Source organism: Anomaloglossus baeobatrachus, chromosome 8, assembly GCF_048569485.1.
Source record: "Anomaloglossus baeobatrachus isolate aAnoBae1 chromosome 8, aAnoBae1.hap1, whole genome shotgun sequence".
In the NCBI taxonomy this organism is placed as follows: Eukaryota; Metazoa; Chordata; class Amphibia; order Anura; family Aromobatidae; genus Anomaloglossus; species Anomaloglossus baeobatrachus.
In genome coordinates this window covers 173,999,270-174,024,265 of record NC_134360.1, presented here as the reverse complement: position 1 = coordinate 174,024,265, position 24,996 = coordinate 173,999,270, and the positions used below count along the sequence as shown (strand labels likewise).

The following is a 24,996-nucleotide window of genomic DNA, read 5'->3' as shown; positions in this document are numbered from 1 at the left end:
AAGTCATCACAATGACCGGTTCACTCAGTCGTCTGCTGTTTTCCTTCCGGCCCGTCGGTTTTCGGCATATGGTTCTGTGCTAGTGGGTCATGGTATAACTTGGTATTGCCCATGTATTGATAATTGTCTTTTTTTCATCCCAGGTCATCTACTTGAAGAAGACCCCAGAAGAGGCATACAGAGCACTGATGAGCGGATCCAGCCCCCAGTATCTCCCTTTCAGGCAAGAAGCTAAATAGAAAATAAATTTGGCCAGACTTATCTAAACTATCTTGAAACTGTTTCCCATGACAACCAATGAGAGAGCGGCTTTCATTTTTCAAGAGCGCTAAAAGAAATGAAAGCTGAGCTGTGATTGGTTGCAAAGGGCAACAAAGACGTTCTTTTAGACAATGTCTCTAATCTGGCCCATTTGTTGTCACATAGAGCACACTAAAGAGAATGAGAGTATTTTTTGGTTAGCTTTGAGGTGTACACGTATCAACTGAAGTGCCCTACACATGTCCCTGTGGGGGGGCGGGGTCACTGTTAGCCAAGTTTAGAGATAGTTCCAAAAAAAAAAAAAAGTGTGTGATATATATATATATATATATATATATATATATATATATATATATATATACACATACACACACATACATACATACAGTACTGGAACGATAGTCCAGACAAAAAGAGCTCTAGATAGTCATTTAAAATATTAATATTTATTGACAATATACATTAAAAATACAACTGTAAAATCCAGCAAAGATGTCAACAGACAAAAGAGGCACGTGGTATAATGAGTGATTTAAAGGCTGAGAGGTGACTCCCAAGATACAAAATATCTTAGATTACCTCTACAAGTGTCAGTGTCTATCCAGCTCCACATCCCTCCACCATGATGCCTCCCCCTCTCCCCAAAGGAGCAAGGTGAAACGCGCATCAGGGAGGAGGGTCGTGGACCAGGATAGTCACTGACACTTGTAGAGGTAATCTAAGAGATTTTGTATCATATAGCAATCTCCTTTCTGTGGATTAGTAGATGGAACCTGTAGCAACATGTTCAGCTAGTTGTCTATTAAAGGTCTTATTTACATTGAATCTTCTGTTATTGTGGATTCGCTAGTCTTACAACTCATTCTGTTTACCTAGACCACACTAGTATTTGGGTATTATACACAGTAGAGACAATGCACTATTGACACCTTATTATTTATCTGTAACCATCTGACCATGGATGTATCTTGGGAGTCACCTCTCAGCCTTAAAATCATTTATTATACCACGTGCCTCTTTTGTCTGTTGGCATCCTTGCTGGATTTTAAAGTTGTATTTTTAATGTCTATTGTCAATAAATATTAATATTTTATATGAATACATAGAGCTCTTTTTGTTTGGACTATTGTTCCAGTACTGTATGTGTGTGTATAATTATATATATATATATATATATATATATATATATATATATATATATATATATATATATATAGTTGTAGCAGCATCATTACTTTGTTTATTGTCTGAAGAATACCCCACATATGTATAAGGGCTTTTTATTTTCAAACCAATTTAGGGTAATATGTAAGCAGGTTTTTGCAATGTAATCTGAGAGCAGCATAAGGTAAACACAATGACCCTGATTCTAGCAATGTATCACTTTCTGGGCTGCTTGCTGCAGTTTTGATAAAAATCACTGTTTTATCAGCGGGAGGATTTTTAAGCAGGTTTTGCTCTTTCATAGGGTAATTGACAGCTTTTTTACACTGCCTGATTATTAGAAAACAAACATTGCTAATGACTCTCCTTCCCAATAATCAAGCTGTGTAAATGGTGGGTCTTCTAATTATGAATTAACAATTGATCCAAATTTAGAGGGGTTGTCCTGGTTCGTGATAAAGGTTTGGTGTCACTTTGTAGTGCATACACTGTCACAATTCCTCGCCGGTGCCTGTGGGAGGTCATGTGCCAACCAGTAGTAAATTGTGAGATGCCACATGAGACTGGTCGGCCCATGTATGTAAATCGGATAAACACGTGGTCCCATGACCGCTCGCTCTTACCGGCAATACCAGGGAATCGTGACTGATGACTTTAGCACAGACCTGGTTATCCCCTTGAATTACCGTATTTTTTGGACCATAAGACACACTTTTTTCCCCACAAATGTTGGGGGAAAGTGGGGGGTGCGTCTTATGGTCTGACTATAGGGCTGCGGGAATGTGGGTGCTGCGGTGGAGCGGGTCATCGGGGGCACGAGCAGGCTGCAGCAGCACCTGCAGTGGACCCGCTCATTACATATGCACGTCCATCATCTCTCAGCGCTGAATCCGGCGCTGACAGGTGGGTAGGATGATGGGCGGGGGGTGCGCGCATAATTAACAGCCGGCCGTGATCACCCCTGGCAACTACAGCCAGGAGTGATCATGTGCGGCTGTATTCACTGCCCCCCGCGTATCATCATCAGTGCGGGGAGCATTGAATAAGTACGGCATACTCACTGGCCACTTCCGTGCAGCACGCGATCTCCTCCAGTCTGCCGGTCAGCTGATCTGTGTAGAAAGCGGTGACCACAGCGATGACGTCATCGCTGTGCGCCCCGCTAGTCACGCAAGTCAGCTGACCGGCAGACTGGAGGAGATCGCGTGCTGCACGGAAGTGGCCGGTGACGGCTCCACACTGATCAGCTGGCCGGCACAGGCAAGGGGAGGAGCGATGCTGCATGGAGCGAGGAAAGGTGAGTATAAATGTTTATTGTTTTTTTGTGTGATACAGGATACAGGCCATATAGTAGCATGAGGGTATATAGCAGGATGGGGCCATATTGCAGGATGGCAGTATATAGCAGCATGGGGCCATATAGCAGGAAGAGGGTATATAGCAACATGGGGCCATATAGCAGGGTGGCAGTATATAGCAGCATGGGGCCATATAGCAGGATGAGGGTATATAGCAGCATGGGGCCATATAGCGGGGTAGCAGTATATAGCAGCATGGGGCCATATAGCAGGATGAGGGTATATAGCAGCATGGGGCCATATAGCAGGGTGGCAGTATATAGCAGCATGGGGCCATATTGCAGGATGAGGGTATATAGCAGCATGGGGCCATATAGCAGGGTGGCAGTATATAGCAGCATGGGGCCATATAGCAGGGTGGCAGTATATAGCAGCATGGGGCCATATAGCAGGATGGCAGTATATAGCAGCATGGGGGTATATTGCAGGCTGAGGGCATATTCCAGGATGGCAGTATATAGCAGGATGGGGGTATATGAGCAGGATGGGGCCATATAGCAGGATGGCAGTATATAGCAGCATGGGGGTATATTGCAGGCTTAGGGCATATTCCAGGATCGCAGTATATAGCAGGATGGGGGTATATGAGCAGGATGGGGGTATTTAACAGGATGGGGGTATATATCAGGATGAGGGACATATATACAAGAATGGGGATTATATGCAAGGCAGGAGGATCATTACTAGGATGGGGTATCTTAGCAGAGAATTTGGGGATATTACCCCCATAACAGTGTCAGCAGCAGATCCTCGCCCCATAAGTGTGTCATGACCACATCTTTTGCTTAAAATTTTTTTTCCTATTTTCCTCCTCTAAAACCAGGGTGCGTCTTATGGTCCGGTGTGTCTTATAGTCCGAAAAATACGGTATATTCCACGTAGTTCCTCATTTTTGTTTGTGCTGTATACATTTTTATCTAAAGAGCGCAAATTTATTTTGAGCTAAAAGGGCACTCCACCTAAAATCTTTTCTCTATCTATTATTCTCTGGAGGCAGCCAACTTAGACTTGAAGAGTCTGAGATTTCTGTAGTGAGTTGCTGCATTATTTTTCAATAGGATCACAACTAGGAATTTAGCAAAAATTAGTGTTACCTAGCATTGTGCAGATGTATTAAATTTATGTTAAACTTTCACCGCTTAGTACTATATGTCTGTATACTACCTGATTTTGCGAGTGACATGCTGTTGTCTCAGAGATAAAGCCGTTCAGGTGTGAGTACATATGGATGCCACAGTGAGATTGTAAATGGCTGATTGCTTCAGATTTGGCTTTGATTGCAGTTTTGTCACTTCTATCTTGTCTATATGGTGTCCTGATTGAATTGGCCAAAGTAAGGTCACACTCAGTATACTAGGGGTGGGGAATCTCCAGGCCGCGGGCCGTATGCGGCCCGCATTGACCCTTTCTGCAGTCCCTGGGCAGATTCCCAGGACCACACTGCTGGGGCAGCAGCCGCATCTTGTTGGCAGCTGGCCCTTTAAACCCTCTACACAATGCATGCCCATCAACCTGGAAGGAACCCATATATTCTAGTCTCAACCATGCATACACTGGAAGATTACTTTGTGGACGAGGTGAGCCTGCAATGCCCTCTTGTCCAAAAGAAGAGGAGCAGCTGCCCCAGTATCCCCCAGGTTTGTTTGTGCCCCCAGGCCTGTCTGAGCCACTCCAGCCTCCCCAGGCCGCTGTGCGTGCCCCTGCAGCCTCCCCAGGCCGCTGTGCGTGCCCCTGCAGCCTCCCCAGGCCATTGTGCGTGCCCCTGCAGCCCCCCCAGGCCATTGTGCGTGCCCCTGCAGCCTCCCCAGGCCATTGTGCGTGCCCCTGCAGCCTCCCCAGATCTCTGTGCATGCCCCTGCAGCCTTCCCAGACCTCTGTGCGTGCCCCTGCAGCCTCCACAGGCCTCTGTGCATGCCCACGCAGCCTCCACAGGCCTCTGTCGTGGCCACGCAACTTCCCAAGGCCTCTGTGCGTGCCCCTGCAGCCTCCCCAGGTCTCTGTGCGTGCCCCTGCAACCTCCCCAGGCCTCTGTGCGTGCCCATGCAGCCTCCCCTGACCTCCGTGCGTGCCCCTGCAGCCTTCCCAGACCAGTGTGTGTGCCCCTGCAGCCTTCCCAGGCCTCTGTCTGTGCCCCTGCAGCCTCCTCAGGCCTCTGTGTGTGCCCTCCAGCTTCCCCAGGCCTCTGTGTGTGTCCCGCCGACCTCCCCAGGTCTCTGTGTGTGTGTGTCCCTCCGGCCTCCCTAGACCTCTGTGTGTGTCCCTCCAGCCTCCCCAGGCCTCTGTGTGTGCCCCTCCAGCCTCCCTAGGCCCCAGTTTGCCCCTCCAGGCCTCTGTGTGTGACCATTCTGCCTTCCCAGGCCTCTGTGTGTGCCCTTACAGCCTCCCCAGGGCTGTGTGTGCCCCCCAGTGCTGTATATTCCACCAGCGATGTTTGTACCCCCCAACTATGTCTGTGCCCTCTAGTGATGTATATACTCCCAGAGATGTCTGTACCCCCAGTGATGTTTATGCCCCCCAGCTTCCCCAGTGATGTATACTCCTCCCAGACCTCCCCAGTGATGTATATGCTCTCAATTTATACTGTGAGGTCTATGAACCCCAGCCTCCCCAGTGATGTATATTCCTCTCAGCCCTCCCCTGCGATGTATATGCCCCCAGCATCTCCTGCGATGTATATGCCCCCAGCATCTCCTGTGATGTTTTTTCCCCAAGCATCTTCTGTGATGTATATGCCCCAGCATCTCCTGTGATGTATATGCCCCCAGCATCTCCTATGATGTATATGCCCCCAGTGTCTCCTTTGATGTATATGCATCCAGCGTCTCCTGTGATGTATATGCCCCCAGTGTGTCCTGTGATGTATATGCCCTCAGCAGTCCCGTGCGACACAAACCTGGTAAAACAGTTGTGAGAAGCAACAAGATCAATATCGCCCAATATCACAGCGGCACCAAAGAGACTAGCTCCAGCCACCACAGTTAGTTAATTGTTTGACCAAATATAGTAGGATAATTTTCAAGTTGTGTGGCCCCCAAATGATGGTAGAAATTTTGAAATGGCCCCTGACAGAAAAAAGGTTCCCCACCCCTGCAGTACACAATAGAAAATTGGATGCGCTGCTGTGTAATTATTCAGGAGCATTGTCAGAGGTGGCAGCCTTTTCCTTTAGAATGTAAAATAGCTTTTTAACTATTCTGTTGTCTTTTTGGGAAGGTTGTGTTAAGAAAAAAAAAAAAAGCGAAAAAACCTTTACAGTTGCAAATCAGAGTTTGACTTGGCCAGGCAGACGCTACAGCTAACCCCTGCATGTAAAATATTTTCCACGTGTCACTCATACCTTAGGGGGATCCCATACCAGGAAAGAGCTTTTGGATGACTCCACATTTAATACATGGACTACTTGTTCTCTCTTGTTATTACACATATTTTCTTCTCACATTTAATACAGTTATCTATGACTGTGTACAGATAAGCACTCATGTCTTATTCCATCACTGACCCTTTAATGACCAGCAATATGCTTTTTACTGACCTGGGTGCCATCTGTATCCATGTGACCACCCATTGTGGCTCTTATCCATAGTGACAGTAGCATCTAGATGTTTAACTCTTTAACCCTATCAGTACTCTTAATGGCGAGGTCTCGATAGTTGCTTCGATGCCAAATAATGACCCCAGGGTCTGCCAGCTGTGGCGGCCTGTGAAGATGTCAGGATCATTTTAGTGGAAAAAAAAATATATACCGTATTTTTCATTACATTCATTTTTTGGGTTAATTCCTGTGAAGCACCTGAAGGGTTAACAAATACTTTTAGTGGCGCACTTTTTAAAATGGTGTCGTTTTTCAATATATAATCCCCTCAGGGTCATTTCGAAACTGAATAAGTGTGTAAGAAAAAAAAAAATATATATATATATATATACATATATATATATATATATATATATATATATAATCACTTATTTCCTAAAAAATAGAAAATTGCTACTAAACTTTTAACCCTTGGGACATCCTTACAAAATAAAAGAACGTTTGAAAATTGATTCTGGCTTAAAGTAGACACATGGGAAATATTTATTAATTTTTTGTTTATTGAGAATCTGATTTTATTGTATAAAGGTTTTCATTTATTCTAAGTTTTCCAAATTTTTGTCAGATTTCTTTTTAGAAATATACGAAAAACATACTGTTCTAAAGTTACCACCACACAAAGTACATTGTGTCACGATTAACAGTCTCACAATCCCTAGGATGTATTGAAGTATTCCAGACTTATTACTGCATTAAAGTGACACATGTCACTTTTGAAAAATTGCGCTTGGTCACTAAGGGGTTAATAATGCCAAGGAAAATGTGAAATGTAAATATGAAATGAAATCTGCCAGACAAATTGAGACATTTCCACGTATTGGAACTGTCCATAAAACCGGCATCACAAGACTGAGACGGTTGAATGTTTTTAGTTTTACTTTTTCAAATTTATTGTCCCCCAAATCTTTGTGAGAATTAAATTGCCGTGGGCGGCTGACTACAATAGGACTATACCTGCAAAAAATGGATGAATGGTCAATATTAGCCTGGTATTCTAGAAGGGCATCAGTCTCAAAAATTCAATGCCCTCAACTTGTGATAGCAGAATTTATTCGTAAAGGTTTTTTCGATAAACAGATATCACCTATTATCGGGATATGTTACTGTATGACCAGTGGGGTATACATTTAAATAACGCCTGCAGCAGCTCACTGAGCTCCAATTTTAGGACATTAGAAAATTTGGAAGTCAAAAATTGTCATTCCTCCTGACCTAACAGCGAGTACCCCCTGGTGTGAATGGAGCATGAGACTCGAGATAATAGGGAGGAAACAATCTGGAAATTGGGTTGTAACATGCTCAATTGTTTTCTTCTCATGAGACATAAGCCAAAACCAGAGATGTCTGACAATGGCTTTTCTCCATCTTTATACAGAGCACGTGGAGTATACATATGTATAGGAGATATGGAGACATCGCTGTCAGACAACAACTATCTAATGTGTGTGCTCAGCATTATTAAAAGAAAATGCGGAGCTTCTATATTCTGGATCACTTATATGAAATGACTTAGGCTAGTTTCACACGTGCGTTCAGCGCATTCCGTCACTATGGAGAATAGCGCAGTCTGTTAACGGACCGCGCTATTCTCCATAGAGTTGTATGGACGACGCACTGTAACGCAAGTGTCTGCGTTGCATCCGCTAGACGACGCAGCGGCATTATTTTGACGCTGCGTCTAGCGGATTAAACGCAGCATGTAATGTTTTTCTTCGCTTGGCGGAGTGTCAAAAAAACGCAATCTGCAGGAATCCGTTAGGCGTCCGTTGTTTTTATAATGGACGCCTATGGTGGCGGATTCCGTTAGAATGCGTCATTTGACGGATTCCGTTAACGCAGCTGACTTTACACAACTGCGCATGCTAAGATGTGTAAAGTCAAGGAAAAAAAACTACAACGGACTGCGTTATTTTGTACGATCTGTAGCATGCGTTGTGCCACTATATGCAACGCATCCGTTGCATGCGTCACACAATGCAATGCTACGGATCCCGTTCAATGCAAGTGTGAAACTAGCCTAATAAGGGTGCACTCACACAAGTGTGAGAAACGGACAAGTGCAATGCGAGAAAATCTCGCATTGCACTGACCAATGTTAGTTAATGAGGGAGAGCAGTTAGTCAGGTTTTCTCATCCAGATTCTGGATGCGAGAAAAGTTGCAACATGCTGCGATTTTTCTGCGAGAGCCGTATCACTCACACCCATACAAGTGAATGGGTGCAAGGGAAACATCGGACTGCACTCATATGTTATCCCAGTGCAGTGCGATATACGCACAGGCTGACAATGGAGGAGATGGGGGGGATTAACCCCTCTCTCTGCTCTGCAGCACCCGCCCTCAGCTTCACAGCTGTGACCCGATCGCAAGATCCGGTCACAGTCGCATGACACTTGGCTCATGCTTTCACATCGGATGCCATACGCTCGTGTGACTCCAGCCTAACTGCATTTCACATCTGGCATGTAACTCCTGCAATTATAGGCAAAGGATTTTGCTACAGCTCCCAGCATTTAGCTGCATCAGTGCATGCTGGGATGTGTAGTCCCGGCAGAGCACTGGAGCCTTTAGCTAAATACATGGAGCACATTCATTGAGTGTACAGAGGAATTGCTATATAAGCCATTTTTAGCTGTAATGCAGAACGGACAGTCATATTAGAGGAATTGTTCTCCTTTGTGCTCTTCCAAGTCACTTTGCTACAAGAAACCTAATTTATAATGGTGACTTAATCCCTGTACATGTCTCGCGGTGTGCGATCACATTTCTCGGTGGTAGTGAACTTACCTCATTTAGATCTCATTTCCCGCATGAGTAACTACATGAACATTTCAGGTTTGGTTCACACTAATACAAGTGAATAGCTACATCAGGGGTCCCATCACAAGACTTGTTTGGGGATTCCTACGGGAAGTTAGGTTCACACTTATACAGCTCTCTCCATCACTCGCTATGTTGGAATTCCTGAGGCAATATTCCTCTTTTTCCAACATGGCTATGTTTCTGCATTTTTTTTGAAAAGGACAAATATTGCCAGGATGGAGGCCATATTGGGTACACAGTGACTCAGACAGCTCCAGTCAAGTGAATGTCTGTCGGGCTTCCTGTCAGAATACAGTTTTTGGGCTCATGCGCACGTAACTGTTGATTCTTCTGCAGGGATTTGACAGCACATGTGCGCTTCAAATCGCTGCAGAAACACTGCGTAACGAATGCAGTATTTTTGTTAAAAAAAGCCAATTTCATGCGCTCGGGATGCTGCCCCCACCATAGACAGAGCGGGAGCTACATCCAAAGCACACAGAATAATTGACACGCTGCTTTTATGAATGCACGGATTTGGGTAAAAATTTTAGCATCCAAATCGCTGCATTCATAAAAGCAACGTGCGCACGTATCATGCACAATCTTCATAGATTGTGCAGGGGACGCAGGACGCATGCATTTACGCTGCAGTGCAATACACAGTGTAAATGCATGCTATTACGCAATGTGTGCATGAGCCCTTTCAGGGATTCCAGCAGAAACTCCACCATAGTGATCAGCGTAGAGCACTGCATAAGGGGGAACCTGGTCCAACATTTCATCTGGAACAAGACAGGAGGGGCATGAGTTGGGTTGGGGTGCCATATTGGTTAGTTATATGGTGACCATCAGGAGTGAAGATAAAACCTACCTAATGAGGGGTACATCGAAGAGAGACCACACTCCTCAACGAGGATCATTTTTCTGATTTATTCAGTATTATGGTTGTCATGTTTCTGGTCCGATTCCTAGGCCGTGTGCACACATTGAGCATTTAGTGCCTTTTTTACCTTAGTTTTCTAAGACCACGTGCATACATTGAGTATTAGACACCGTATGTCCATGTGCATAGAAAAACACAGTAGGGTGGGTCATACATGAAATCGCCACACTACTATAGAGCTACTCAAATAGCATAACAAACAGAGAACTAGGAGTAGATATGCTTCAAATCAGTCAATTTATTAGAACAAAAGATCATAAAATCGGAAAATACAAGGTCATGGGACCAAGGCAATTATTAGGGCACAGAAGGGGGCAAAGATGAAAAAGGGTAAGAAAAAACGGATATCTGCACTTGTGTGAAACCTCAGTTTCAAGTCTCCACACCTAGACCACATGTATCAAAGGGTAAACAAATAGAAATGTCCAAATAGCTTGTAACGTAACAACATCTAAAGTTTTAAATGGACATATAAGCCATGTCAGGTGTGGTAACAGGACAAGTCATGACCCAGCGCATGCGTGGGAGCGGGGACGCGTCTCCATAGCTCCCGCGCATGTGCAAAGGTCAAACAGAGACAGCCGGGGAGAGCAGAGCCGGCGGTGAGATGCAGGCAAGCGCACATCAATGAGAGCACAGAACCCGGAAATTCAGACCACATACCGCAGCAATAACATATGATGCAGAGAAATCGTTGATGATGAACAACATTGTATATCACAATATAAGTATAAATGTACATAGATGCATAAAAATTAATCACAGATAAAAATAGCGCTGGTTCCAGGGCTCCGTGTGTAGCTTGAGAGTAGAAGCATATAGCAGGCAATCATATTTCGAGACCATTTAGTTTTCTTGGTTCTAAGTTACCTCGTTTTGGCTGCTTTCCATGTGGCCACTGTCTGGCCTGCCGCAATGTGTCACGTAGTTTTGTTTTTTCATCCGCGGATGGGAAACGTGAGTTTCAAATTAGAGATTACATCTCTTGCGGCATATCTAACGTCGTGAACTACGCGGTCTGCGGATGCTCACTAATTTATATTGGTTTGACATCTCGTGAGCTACGCATCCATGTTAGGGAGCACGTGCGTGACATTGCGGCGGCCCGAACGGTGGATGATTTTGCCGCCTTAAAGACATTGCCGCGCCATTTTAAAACCTACCATGGATGCGATCCTAAATCTTTAATGGTTCAGGGTATCGAAGTCATCCATGGCGGCATTAGAGGCGGCAATATCAAAAGGAAACTGGCCCAACGTGAGACCAGATGGATGGTGACTCTTGGCACAGTCGCCCCATCTGGTCTCAACGAGGCTTTACGTTTTGCCTCTTTCCTTTGAGATCACCATGTATGGGGTGTTCTCTTTCCCCCTTTATTTTTAGGGGTTTTACTGTTTTTATTATCATTGCTTATGTGTTTTGGTCTTTTTTGACCTGGACGTATATTTTTTTACTCATATAATCTCTTTTCTTTCCCCTATATCTTATGCGGCGCAGCCATAATTCCAGCTGTCACCCTCATCTTTTGGTCTCGAAATATGATTGCCTGCTATATGCTTCTACTCTCAAGCTACACACGGAGCCCTGGAACCAGCGCTATTTTTATCTGTGATTAACGTTTATGCATCTATGTACATTTATACTTATATTGTGATATACAATGTTGTTCATCATCAACGATTTCTCTGCATCATATGTTATTGCTGCGGTATGTGGTCTGAATTTCCGGGTTCTGTGCTCTCATTGATGTGCGCTTGCCTGCATCTCACCGCCGGCTCTGCTCTCCCCGGCTGTCTCTGTTTGACCTTTTGCGCATGCGCGGGAGCTATGGAGACGCGTCCCCGCTCCCGCGCATACGCTGGGTCATGACGGCCAGTGGGAGGTGCTGAGTCCGTGTGGTGCGATGTGCGCACGCGCCGAGAACAATCGGTGAGGTGTATCAGCTGGACGCTGGGCTATTTATAGTAGCCCTGCCGCATTTGTTACCCACTCCCTGATGAAGCGAATATACCACTAACGTGAAACGTAAGTTGGAGTCCCACTGGGGGGGGGTCTTCCCTCCTCGTCACCTCCGAGTTTTCTGCATGCCTTTTGTGTTACATCATACAGGTCCGCAGGTTGGTTGTAATGTAGTGTGCACATGCATCAGTGTCTTCCTTTTGGTCTGACCTCTTTAACTTTAATGAACCCTTGTTTCTTTTACCCTCACAATTGGGGCATATGGTGCATGTGTTCCAACATTGCTGCCTGCTTGTCCTGTTACCACTCCTGACATGGCTTATATGTCCATTTAAAACTTTAGATGTTGTTACGTTACAAGCTATTTGGACATTTCTATTTGTTTACCCTTTGATACATGTGGTCTAGGTGTGGAGACTTGAAACTGAGGTTTCACACAAGTGCAGATATCCGTTTTTTCTTGCCCTTTTTCATCTTTGCCTCCTTCTGTGCCCTAATAATTGCCTTGGTCCCATGACCTTGTATTTTTCGATTGTATGATCTTTTGTACTAATAAATTGACTGATTTGAAGCATATCTACTCCTAGTTCTCTGTTTGTTATACATTGAGTATTAGTGGCTTTTTTACCTCAGTATTTGTAGCCAAAACCAGGAGTGGAAAAATCAGAGGGAAAGTATAATAGAAATATGGGCACCACTTCTGTATTTATCACCCACTTCTGGTTTGAGGTAAAAAATTCACCAAATACTGAACGTTTGCACGTGGCCTTGTGTATCAGCCCTCAGTTCTCCATCCTATAACGTCTGGACGCAGGTATGACGTCTGGACGCAGGTATGACGTCTGGACGCAGGGACGCTGCTGGCGGTTACTAAGAAGCCTCTTATTTGCAGGTTACTCACCTTGTTATTTGCAGGTTACCTTGTCCCACCCTGTTTTTCTATGTGACTCTGAGCCCTTTGTTACGTTGTATATCCTGTGGTGAACCCACTCAGGGCTATATTGTGACAGTGGATTTCACCTTCCTGTAGCCATTGTTCTTGTAGTGTGGGACAATGTGCTCCTGTTATGGTTCTATACCTGTCACACCTATACTGAATACCCAATTATATGTTAATTGTGAAGTAATTAGTGATTACACATACACAACTCATGAGCTTTAAGGGATATCTTAACAGATATTAAAGGATATTGTCAGTCTAAAAGGGATATTGTATTACAATGCAACCTTATCAGTTCTTAGGCTATATTCAAGCTACAGTGGCACTGTATCATATGCTGACATAATTCTGTTTTTAAAGGGTTTTTGCTCCCCCATCTGAGAGCAGCATAATGTAGAGACAGAAACCCTGATTCAGTGATGTATCACTTACTGAGCTGTTTGCTGTCATTTTGATAAAATCAATGTTTTCTCTGCTGCAGATCTAGCAGTTATACAGAGCTCATGAATATGCTGGACTACCTGTCAGCACGCCAAGTAGTCCTGTAATGATAATCTACTGCTGATTAAATAGTGATTTTATCAAAACTACACTAAGAAGCCCAGTAAGTGACACACTGCTGGAATCAGGATTTCTGCATCTACGTAATGCTGCTATCAGATTAGGTGGTAAAAACCTAGTGGCACATTTTCTTTAAACAATTACCTTCATTGTAATTTTTATTTCATAGATCAACAGAATAAAGGAAATAAGCAATTTTGTAATGGATCTTATCAGATCATTCTGCTTCTTTAGCTCCTAGACTGATCTTTTTCTTTTGCTAATCTGTATTCAGTGACAATAGATATTACCATTGCTGAGACAAATGATAATTGGTGCTTTTAGAATTCTATGACAATGGGTGAGGAGGGGGAGCTAGAGGTGGACACAGACATCCTGCTGCAAGTTCTCCTGAAATTACAGTTATGCATAGAACTTTGTGAGCACCAACTGTCATCTGTAATGGGAAAATCTGTATTCCCTAGACAGATTTTACCTTGTGAAATAAGAATTGTTAATGATCAGTCTAGGAGGCGAAAGAAGCTGATGTCTCTAAGCAATGTTACAGAGCGGCTTATTTTCATGTGCACTATTGATTTATGAAATAAAAAGTTTAATTGATCATTACTCTTTAAATTGATCCATTTACCCTCATTTACCAGTCTGTGGCCAAAAGAGTATTTTTGTTTGAGCCAATAGGTGATGGGTGTCACACCGTAGCATCCGGTAAGCGTTTACATCTGCTCATGTTTTGAGGATTTTCAACTACTCTAGACATGCAGAGTCTGTTTTTACTAACTGATTTAATATATATATATATATTTCTTGTTTTTTTTTGCAGAGATGCTTCTTTTGGAAACTGCACTTATAACCTTACCATTCTGGACTGTTTGCATGGCATCCGCAAGGTAAATGTAATTGCATATACACATCATATATATGTGTGTGTGTGTGTGTGTGTGTATATATATATACATTTTTTTATATATATATATATATATATATATATATATATATAATTATATATTATATATATATATATATATATATATATATATATATATATATATATATATATATATATATATATATATATATATATATATATTACTAGAAGGTGGCCCGATTCTAACGCGTCGAGTATTCTAGAATTCATTGGGAAGTTAATGTATGATTTGTGTTATATATATATATCGATGTTGTTGTGTGTAGTTGCCAAGTGTTTGTGTAGGGCGCTGTAAATGTTCTGGGTGTTGTCTGGGTGTGGGAGGGTGAGAGCGGTGTTGTTTGTGTGTTGCGTTGTGTGTGTTGCATTGTTTGTGGAGTGCTGTGTGTCTGCAGTGTTGTCTGTGTGTGTTGCGCGGTTTGTGTGGGTGTGGGGTGCGTGTGTGTGTTTTAGGGGAGGTATGTTTTGTGCAATGTGTGTGTGTTGCACGGTATGTGCGTATATTTGTGTATGCCGCGGTGTTTGTGTGTTGGGTGTTGTGTGTGTGCGGCGTTGTCTGTGTGTGTGTGTCTGTGTGTGTGTGTCTGTGTAGGGCGGTGTTTGTGGTTACCAGTGTGTGTGTGGTGTGTTGTGCGGTGCGCGTGTGGCGGTGTGTGTGTTTTGGGGGGAGGCGTGCACCCCCATCATGCTCCATCCCCCATGCTACGTACCCCCCATCGTGCTCCATCCCCCATGCTGCACACCCCCCCATCGTGCTCCATCCCCCATGCTGCGCACCCCCCATCGTGCTCCATCCCCCATGCTGCGCACCCCCCATCGTGCTCCATCCCCCATGCGGCGCAAAATTGTACATTCACATTGAAGGCGTCAAAACTATGAATTAACACATGTGGAATGAAATACTTAACAAAAAATTGTGAAACAACTGAAAATATGCTTATATTCTAGGTTCTTCAAAGTAGCCACCTTTTGCTTTGATTACTGCTTTGCACACTCTTGGCATTCTCTTGATGAGCTTCAAGAGGTAGTCACTGGAAATGATTTTCCAACAGTCTTGAAGGCGTTCCCAGAGATGCTTAGCACTTGTTGGCCCTTTTGCCTTCACTCTGCGGTCCAGCTCACCCCAAACCATCTCGATTGGGTTCAGGTCTGGTGACTGTGGAGACCAGGTCATCTGGTGTAGCACCCCATCACTCTCCTTCTTAGTCAAATAGCCCTTACACAGCCTGGAGGTGTGTTTGGGGTCATTGGCCTGTTGAAAAATAAATGATGGTTCAACTAAACACAAACCGAATGGAATAGCACGCCGCTGCAAGATGCTGTGGTAGCCATGCTGGTTCTGTATGCCTTCAATTTTGAATAAATCCCCAACAGTGTCAGCAGCAAATCACCCCCACACAGTCACACCTCCTCCTCCATGCTTCATGGTGGGAACCAGCCATGTAGAGTCCATCCGTTCACCTTTTCTGCGTCGCACAAAGACACGGTGGTTGGATCCAAAGATCTCAAATTTGGACTCATCAGACCAAAGCACAGATTTCTACTGGTCTAATGCCCATTCCTTGTGTTCTTTAGCCCAAACAAGTGTCTTCTGCTTGTTGCCTGTCCTTAGCAGTGGTTTCCTAACAGCTATTTTACCATGAAGGCCTGCTGCACAAAGTCTCCTCTTAGTTATTCTAGAGATGAGAAGGTGTGTCCAAACGTTTGGTCTGTATTGTATATATACAGTATATACAGTCAGGGCCAGAAATATTTGGACAGTGACACAAGTTTTGTTATTTTAGCTGTTTACAAAAACATGTTCAGAAATACAATTATATATATAATATGGGCTGAAAGTGCACACTCCAGCTGCAATATGAGAGTTTTCACATCCAAATCGGAGAAAGGGTTTAGGAATCATAGTTCTGTAATGCATAGCCTCCTCTTTTTCAAGGGACCAAAAGTAATTGGACAAGGGACTCTAAGGGCTGCAATTAACTCTGAAGGCGTCTCCCTCGTTAACCTGTAATCAATGAAGTAGTTAAAAGGTCTGGGGTTGATTACAGGTGTGTGGTTTTGCATTTGGAAGCTGTTGCTGTGACCAGACAACATGCGGTCTAAGGAACTCTCAATTGAGGTGAAGCAGAACATCCTGAGGCTGAAAAAAAAGAAAAAATCCATCAGAGAGATAGCAGACATGCTTGGAGTAGCAAAATCAACAGTCGGGTACATTCTGAGAAAAAAGGAATTGACTGGTGAGCTTGGGAACTCAAAAAGGCCTGGGCGTCCACGGATGACAACAGTGGTGGATGATCGCCGTATACTTTCTTTGGTGAAGAAGAACCCGTTCACAACATCAACTGAAGTCCAGAACACTCTCAGTGAAGTAGGTGTATCTGTCTCTAAGTCAACAGTAAAGAGAAGACTCCATGAAAGTAAATACAAAGGGTTCACATCTAGATGCAAACCATTCATCAATTCCAAAAATAGACAGGCCAGAGTTAAATTTGCTGAAAAACACCTCATGAAGCCAGCTCAGTTCTGGAAAAGTATTCTATGGACAGATGAGACAAAGATCAACCTGTACCAGAATGATGGGAAGAAAAAAGTTTGGAGAAGAAAGGGAACGGCACATGATCCAAGGCACACCACATCCTCTGTAAAACATGGTGGAGGCAACGTGATGGCATGGGCATGCATGGCTTTCAATGGCACTGGGTCACTTGTGTTTATTGATGACATAACAGCAGACAAGAGTAGCCGGATGAATTCTGAAGTGTACCGGGATATACTTTCAGCCCAGATTCAGCCAAATGCCGCAAAGTTGATCGGACGGCGCTTCATAGTACAGATGGACAATGACCCCAAGCATACAGCCAAAGCTACCCAGGAGTTCATGAGTGCAAAAAAGTGGAACATTCTGCAATGGCCAAGTCAATCACCAGATCTTAACCCAATTGAGCATGCATTTCACTTGCTCAAATCCAGACTTAAGACGGAAAGACCCACAAACAAGCAAGACCTGAAGGCTGCGGCTGTAAAGGCCTGGCAAAGCATTAAGAAGGAGGAAACCCAGTGTTTGGTGATGTCCATGGGTTCCAGACTTAAGGCAGTGATTGCCTCCAAAGGATTCGCAACAAAATATTGAAAATAAAAAAAAATTTTTTGGGTTTGGTTTATTTGTCCAATTACTTTTGACCTCCTAAAATGTGGAGTGTTTGTAAAGAAATGTGTACAATTCCTACAATTTCTATCAGATATTTTTGTTCAAACCTTCAAATTAAACGTTACAATCTGTACTTGAATTCTGTTGTAGAGGTTTTATTTCAAATCCAATGTGGTGGCATGCAGAGCCCAACTCGCGAAAATTGTGTCACTGTCCAAATATTTCTGGACCTAACTGTATGTATGTATGTAATATTAGGTGAATATAAGTGATGCTGCTGAGCTTGTCTGATATTCCTCATACTAATCCTGCTGCTCCATTGTCTGCCGGAGCTCTCCGTTTCTTTTGACCCTAATTACTTCCCCCTGCCAGGATATGAGTATCGTATATATACATAGAAGCTGACTTTAGTCTTTTTTAAATTCATTGCACATCCATTTCCACGAAGCACATTGCAGGTCTTTATACATTGTGTAAGCAGCTGCTGCCATCCAGAGGGAATATGTGTTACTACAACATTCCCGAAAAAGTGCAAAATGATTCAAATAATAAATATTATCATAAAACATAATATCTCATGGTAGAATGTCATTTTACTTCTCTTCTTACTGGCATAATCCCGCTACTGAAAACAAGATGAAAAAAAAAAATCATTATGCGTCATTAACTTTGGTATTTTATTAATAAAACTAGACACTGCGCAGGGGAACGTGAAGAGATCTGTGTAAAAATAGAATTTCCCAAATGTAAGTAAAATTTCTTTAGTGAAGCAGAATTGCCAGAGCCCACATGCTTACCTACTCAGAGGCATGACGTAAAGAAAGTAACCTGAAATGGGAAGGTAGAGTTTACAGCAGGCTCCTTATCATCAGAGCCAGGATTACAATGACAGGTGATCCCTCTATCTAAAGTTGATAATACAAAATCCACCTATCACAAAGCTCATGTCACAGCTGACCCTGTTCCACCTCCCTTGACAAGGATCTTCGCACACGCACATTAGATGCTTCATTACAGGAGTGGACACAGACAGGAGTGGACTCCTGTGTAGGAACAATTTTTGCTGCGTCCAAAACGCTGCGTTGAACAGTACAAGCACAGTGGATGGGATTCTTAGAAATTTCAACCCCACTGTGCTTATTTTTAATGCTGCATAAACTGTCTTGTCGTGTGGGTTTCCTATCCGCAGCATGTCAATTTCTCCTGCTTGAGTCTGTTGTATGGGAAAATACTCTGTGTCCAGAATGCCTACTAAGGGTACGGTTCCACTTGCGTACAGCTTCTGATGTGAGAGCATCGGAAGCAACATGCTAATGACCCTTTGCTGCAAGTGTGAGCCGAGGGTCATGCAACTGTGATGCGATCTTGCGATTGGGTCACAGCTGCGGAGAAGAGGGAGGGGGGACACTATCTCCCCATATCCTACGCTGCCTGTCTCTCCATACATCACACTGCAGTCGGATGACATGCGAGTGCAGTGCGATGTTTCACACGCTCCCATAGACTTGTATGGGGGTGCGTGAGCCGAGAGTCGCTGCCAAACACAGCATGCTGCGATTCATTTCTCCTGCTGATATGGCATGAGAAATCAATCGCAAATGGACACTGCCTCATAGTTCTGCACTGGTGCGAGTGCAGTCCTATGCTTTATCGGATTGCACTCGTCCGTGCAAAACGCAAGTGGAACCAAGACCTAATCCTGATTTTGGGCACGTACCCTTATACTTTATTTTTTTATTGTTCCACTCCTGGTTTTGGCTTGCATTCTAAGGTAAAAAAACAACTCGCCCTATACGCAGCATGTATAGGTGGCATTCGGGATTAATAGCTTTTATATCAGTTATGGATTTCAGGCTGGATATTGCCTTGAAAAATGACTGTTTGTAATGGCGGTATGTGTTTCTCTTTGTAGGCGCTGCATCTTGGGTTCTTTACATTTGAAAACTTTGACGTGGATGAATATGAACATTATGAGGTTGGTTTCTTGCATTGTTTTTCTTTATGGAGATGAAGGGTTTTTCCTGTCACCTATCCAACCTAAACGTTCGTTATCCACTACTTAAAGGTAACCTTTGATTTATTATTTTCAGAAATCAATTGTATATGTGAAAATCAGAAACTTTGTAATATAGCTTATTAAATAAATCTGCTTTTTTCTCCTCAACTGATCAATCAAAATTCTTAATTCTTGGGCAAACTGACTTCGGTGAATCTGTTTTCCCATTAGGCTACTTTCACACATCCTGTTTTTGCTCTGCGGCACAATACGGCGTTCTGCAGAAAAACCACAACCGTCTTTTTTGCCGGTGGTTGCGTTTTTTTTGCATAGACTTACATTAGTGCCGTATTGTGCCGCATGGGCTTGCGTGCGGTCCGGTTTTTGCCGCATGCGGCAGATTTAGCCGATGCCGCGGCCGGATGGAACGTTGCCTGCAACGTTTTTTGCTCCGGCAAAAAAACCGCATCGCGCCGCATCCGGCCGCTGCGGCGCATTTTCAATGTATGCCTATGGACGCCGGATGCGGCGCGATGCGTAAAAAAACGCATCCGGCCGCCGCATGCGGTTTCTTTCACTGCGCATGCTCAGTAGCATGCCGCAACCGGAAAAAAACGGACGGGCCGCATGTAAAAACTTATGCAAAGGATGCGGTGTTTTCGCCGCATCCGTTGCATAGATTTCACAGCCGGATTGAGCCGCACGGCTCAAACCGGATGTGTGAAAGCAGCCTTACTGACATAGGAGATGGCAGTTGGTGCTCATAAAGTTCTAAGAAGAGTTGTTGCTGTCTTTACAGGAGAACTTGCAGCAGAATGTCAGTGTCTGCCTCTAGATTCTCCTCCTGTAGAATTTTGAAAGCACCAATGGCATCTCCTATCTCAGTAATGGGAAAATCTGCCTCACTTAATACAGATTTTACTCTTTAATTGAGAATGAATAATCAATTTAGGAGGACAGAAGAAGATTTCTCTAAGATACATTGCAAAGTTTCTTATTTTCACGTGTACTCTTGAATTCTGAAATTAATATTAAAATGATGGTTACTCTTTAATTATTTTTGGCCTTTCCTTAGGATAGGTCATCAATATCAGATCAGTGGGCGGGCGACACTCTGCACCTCCTCTGATCAGCTCTTTGTAGTTCAGGTGGCTAACTGTTCTCAGCCCCCTTCACAAGTCAGTGATTCCGGTACGTATGACGTCCGTTTTCATATGTACCGGAGACACGGACATACGCATCTGTTTGGTTTTTTTTACGGACGTGTATCCATGTGGCGTGTATCCATGTGTCTGTGTTCCGCAAGGAGACATGTTGGTTTTCTTTCTCCAGCAGCATTGCTGTCACACAGACCGCACACTGATGTGATCCGTGTGACATCAGTGTGACACATAGCGGAGAAAACACGTGTCTTTGAAATAAAGTGATTTTCTATTCTCACCTGTCTCCAGCGCTGCTGTCTTCGGTGCTGCTGTCACCTGGTTCCGGGCCTGCTCATTATCCTCATGCATATTCACTGGACCGTGGACCCGGAAGCAGCAGTGTCAGAGACAGCAGTGCTGGGACAGGTGAGTAAAAAATATCCTGATCTCCGTGTGCTATCACGCACAGCACACAGAGAACACACATGTGCTAAAATCACGGCACATGGTTGGCCATACGCACCTTCAACACGGACCTTTAAAAACATGCGTTTTTATCACGGACATGTAAAGGCGGCCTTAAGTAGTGTGAAGAGAGGGCACAACACATCCCCATACACTGTGTAGTGGCCATTCTCTGCTGCTGCAGCTTTGATCCCTTTGAAGTGAAAAGTATCTGAACAGCTGCGCTTGAGAATGACCAATAAAGGCCACGTCTCACTAAGCGGCATCGCTAGCGACATCGCTGCTGAGTCACGTTTTTTGTGACGCAACAACGATCTTGCTAGCGATGTCGCTGTGTGTGACATCCAGCAACGACCTGGCCCCTGCTGTGAGGTCGCCGGTTGTTGCTGAATGTCCTGAACCATTTTTGGTCGTTGCTCTCCCGCTGTGAAGCACACATCGCTGTGTTTAACAGCAAGAGAGCAACGATCTGAATGTGCAGGGAGCCGGCTTCTGGGGACACTGGTAACCAAGGTACACATTGGGTAACCAAGCAAAGGCTTTGCTTAGTTACCCTATATTTACCTTGGTTACCAGCGTCCGCAGCTTCTGGAAGCCGGCTCCCTGCTCCCTGCACACGTAGCCAAGGTACACATCGGGTAACTATAAGCAAAGCGCTTTGCTTAGTAACCCGATGTGTACCATGGTTACGAAGCACAGCGTCGTTACACGGGTCGCTGGTGGCTGATGGCTGATCTCTGATCGCTCTGGATATCTGCCTGATTGACAGCTCACCAGCCATCATGTAGCGACGCTCCAGCGATCTCTGCCAAGTCAGATCGCTGGTGGGATCGCTGGAGCGTCGTTAAGTGTGACGGTACTTTAAGCGTTGAACAGAGCAGTGGTGTCGCAGCTCTGTAATGTGTCACTTATTAGGCAGTGTGCTGTTGTTTCACTACAATAAGTGTTTTATTAGCAGGAGATTAGATTATCTGAAAAGATTTCACATGCCTCCTGGTCCAACCACACCCTACCTCTGATAAGCAGCTCACTGTCATTATGCAATGTACACAGAGAGCTGTGTTGTGGGTGGGGTTAGCTTTCTGAGCTCTGCTACATTCTACACCTAAAAACTCTGTGTCACAACTGCCGCACCCAGTAAACTAAGTGATACATCAATAATCAAAAAATCCCCAGTTATGAGCTATCATAAAACACCTAGAGAAAGGGGATAGTGACCATGACAATTGTGCAAAGATAAAATCCTGAATTTTATTAAAGAAATATGTTAAAAATTCAAATTACATTATATAAAACATAATTATTTAGAGTTATATTATATCAAAGGTAAAAATTCTGGTGGCATATTATAAAGTGCTAGATCAGATCCAAGATCTTTATGATATAATAGTAATCGTACTAAATATCCAGTGTTTGCAATAGAATGTATAAGAAAGGTCCGCTACCTTAATGCGTGGTCTGGTCATCCTGTTTGCCGCATACCCCGACGCGCATCTCGTGCGTAAATCTTCCTTAGTGAGTGCTGGATTCAGAGTCTCTTTTCCTACATTATGCTGCTCTCAGATGAGGTTTCAAAAATCTGGTGACTGATTCCCTTTAAAGATAGAAATAGAAATCTGCAGCACAATTGTGGCAGATTTGATGTGTTGCCAATATACCCCTCCTGATATGTGATGCAGGACTACCAGTACATAATATTTTGACAAGGGGTTAAGCCATACAGTAAATGCAGTAAAGAAGAAAAATTTGAAATGCGAAAATTGTCATTTTTCATTTGCTTCCAAAAATGCAATAAACAATCAAATACGTGCCCAAAGAATGGTGCCAGTAATAATGTCAGTTTGCCCCACAAAGAGCAAGAAATCACAAAGCTCTATTGATGGAAAAATGAAATAGATTTTTTTCTTCTTATTTTACAAAGTTCTAGATTATCTTTCACTACTTAATTAAAAGAAAATAGCTTAGAAGTTTTATATCACCCTAATCACACTAGCCCGGACAATCATGACATCAGGACATTTTTAGCGCAGAATGAATGTTGTAAAAAACAAACCAAAAAACAATGTGTGTTCATTTTACCATTAACTGGACTTGTTTGGGAAAAAAACAAGCTCTTTTGGAGATCAGACGATGGAAAAATGATGAAGTCATGGCTCTTGGGAGATGGGGAGGAAAAAATAAGCACAAAATTGTAGGAGGAAGTTAATATCATAGCAAAAAAACAGCAACATATAAATATACAAAGAGAAATGAAAAATAAATAGCAGATGTAAACACTGGCTTAGAGAACGCGTCCTGCCAGCGACATCCATGGCAATGTTCATTTCATTATTCTCATTTTGTGATATCAGATATGTAAATTCGAGCATTTTTGACACTAGGTGGTGATTTCTCACTCTTTTCTTGTGTTCACAGAGAGTGGAAAATGGGGATTTCAACTGGATTGTCCCAGGGAAATTTCTGGCATTCAGTGGCCCTCACCCAAAAAGTAAAATTGAAAACGGTAAGTTTAGCAAGTACAGTAATACTAATGGCATCAATGCATTTACCCATATTCCAGAGTGTGTACCTGAAAGATGGCTCCAAATCAGTGCACTGCATGCTATGTATGCACCAAAAGAACAAACTCACAGCAGCCTTGGGCTGGCATAGACTTGCTCTATAACTGACAGCAATATCTGGGGGAGAGGCCTCTTTAAGATGTAAAGATTCACATATCGGCAGTCTAATGTGTATGACGGCCCCAGACAACTGTGTGTCGGGGAGATGTTGACAGAGCATGTCCATTTCAGACTGCTGATTGCCTTGTGCTTCCAGATATACGGTAAGCCAGTTGTGTCTCATAGGCTACTTTCACACTTGCGTTGTGCGGCATCCGTCATAGTGCGTTGTGTGACGGATGTGACTGATGCGTTGCAAATAGTGTGGTAAGAAAGGTAACGAATTCCTGTGAAAGAACGTTTTTTTTTTCATGTTTTAGCCAGGAAAGGAGATTTGAGAGAGAGGGAGGGAGAGAGAGAGAGACCGGGAGTGCTTTTACACGATTTATAACGTTGTGCTGGATATGCTGAGCATGCTCAGTAGAACGTGATGGAATCCTGCACTGGAATCAGTCGCCAGACGCATGATGACGGAATCCAGCACCATAGACATTCATTATACCTCTTAACGGAATCCTGCGGAGTGCGTTTTTTTAAAGCAACAATAAACGTTACATTGCGCGTTCCTCCCGCCCGACGGTCAGTCACTAATCGACTGATGTGCCGCGGGGCGGATGCAACGCGAGACCATCCGTACCTATCCGCCCTTAATAGAAGCCTATGAAGAATAAACGGATTATTCCTGTAACGGTTACTGTAATTCCTCAAGGCAGCGGATTGCAACAGATGCTGCACAACGCAAGTGTGAAAGTAGCCATAGAGAACAGAGACAATTTGAATATTTCTCAGAGGAGCATTGCAGCTATAAGACTCCTCATTGGCGGCCAGATTGTTTTGTCAGTCGTGGGGGTCGTGCTGCGTCATAGCGACGTCACACGGCAGACGGCCAATAGAAGCGGAGGAGCGGAGATGAGCGGGACGTAAACATCCCGCCCACCTCCTTCCTTCCGCTTTGCAGCTGGGATGCAGGTAGGAGATGTTCCTCGCTCCAGCGGCTTCATACACAGCGATGTGTGCTGTCTGCTGGAACGAGGAACAACATCGTACCGTCGCAGCAGCGGCATTATGGAAATGGCGG

General features: G+C 43.9%; 1 protein-coding gene across 2 annotated transcripts in view; it reads left to right on the top strand.

Annotated features, from left to right (window-relative positions):
- CDC14A (cell division cycle 14A) overlaps positions 1-24,996 on the top strand; it is a 182,813-nt gene that overhangs the window by 98,307 nt on the left and 59,510 nt on the right. For both annotated transcript variants that reach the window (XM_075322219.1, XM_075322218.1), the window contains exons 5-8: positions 144-223; positions 14,403-14,469; positions 19,568-19,630; positions 23,674-23,761. In XM_075322219.1, coding sequence (XP_075178334.1) covers positions 144-223; positions 14,403-14,469; positions 19,568-19,630; positions 23,674-23,761 — 298 coding nt within the window. The remainder of the gene's footprint in view (positions 1-143; positions 224-14,402; positions 14,470-19,567; positions 19,631-23,673; positions 23,762-24,996) is intronic.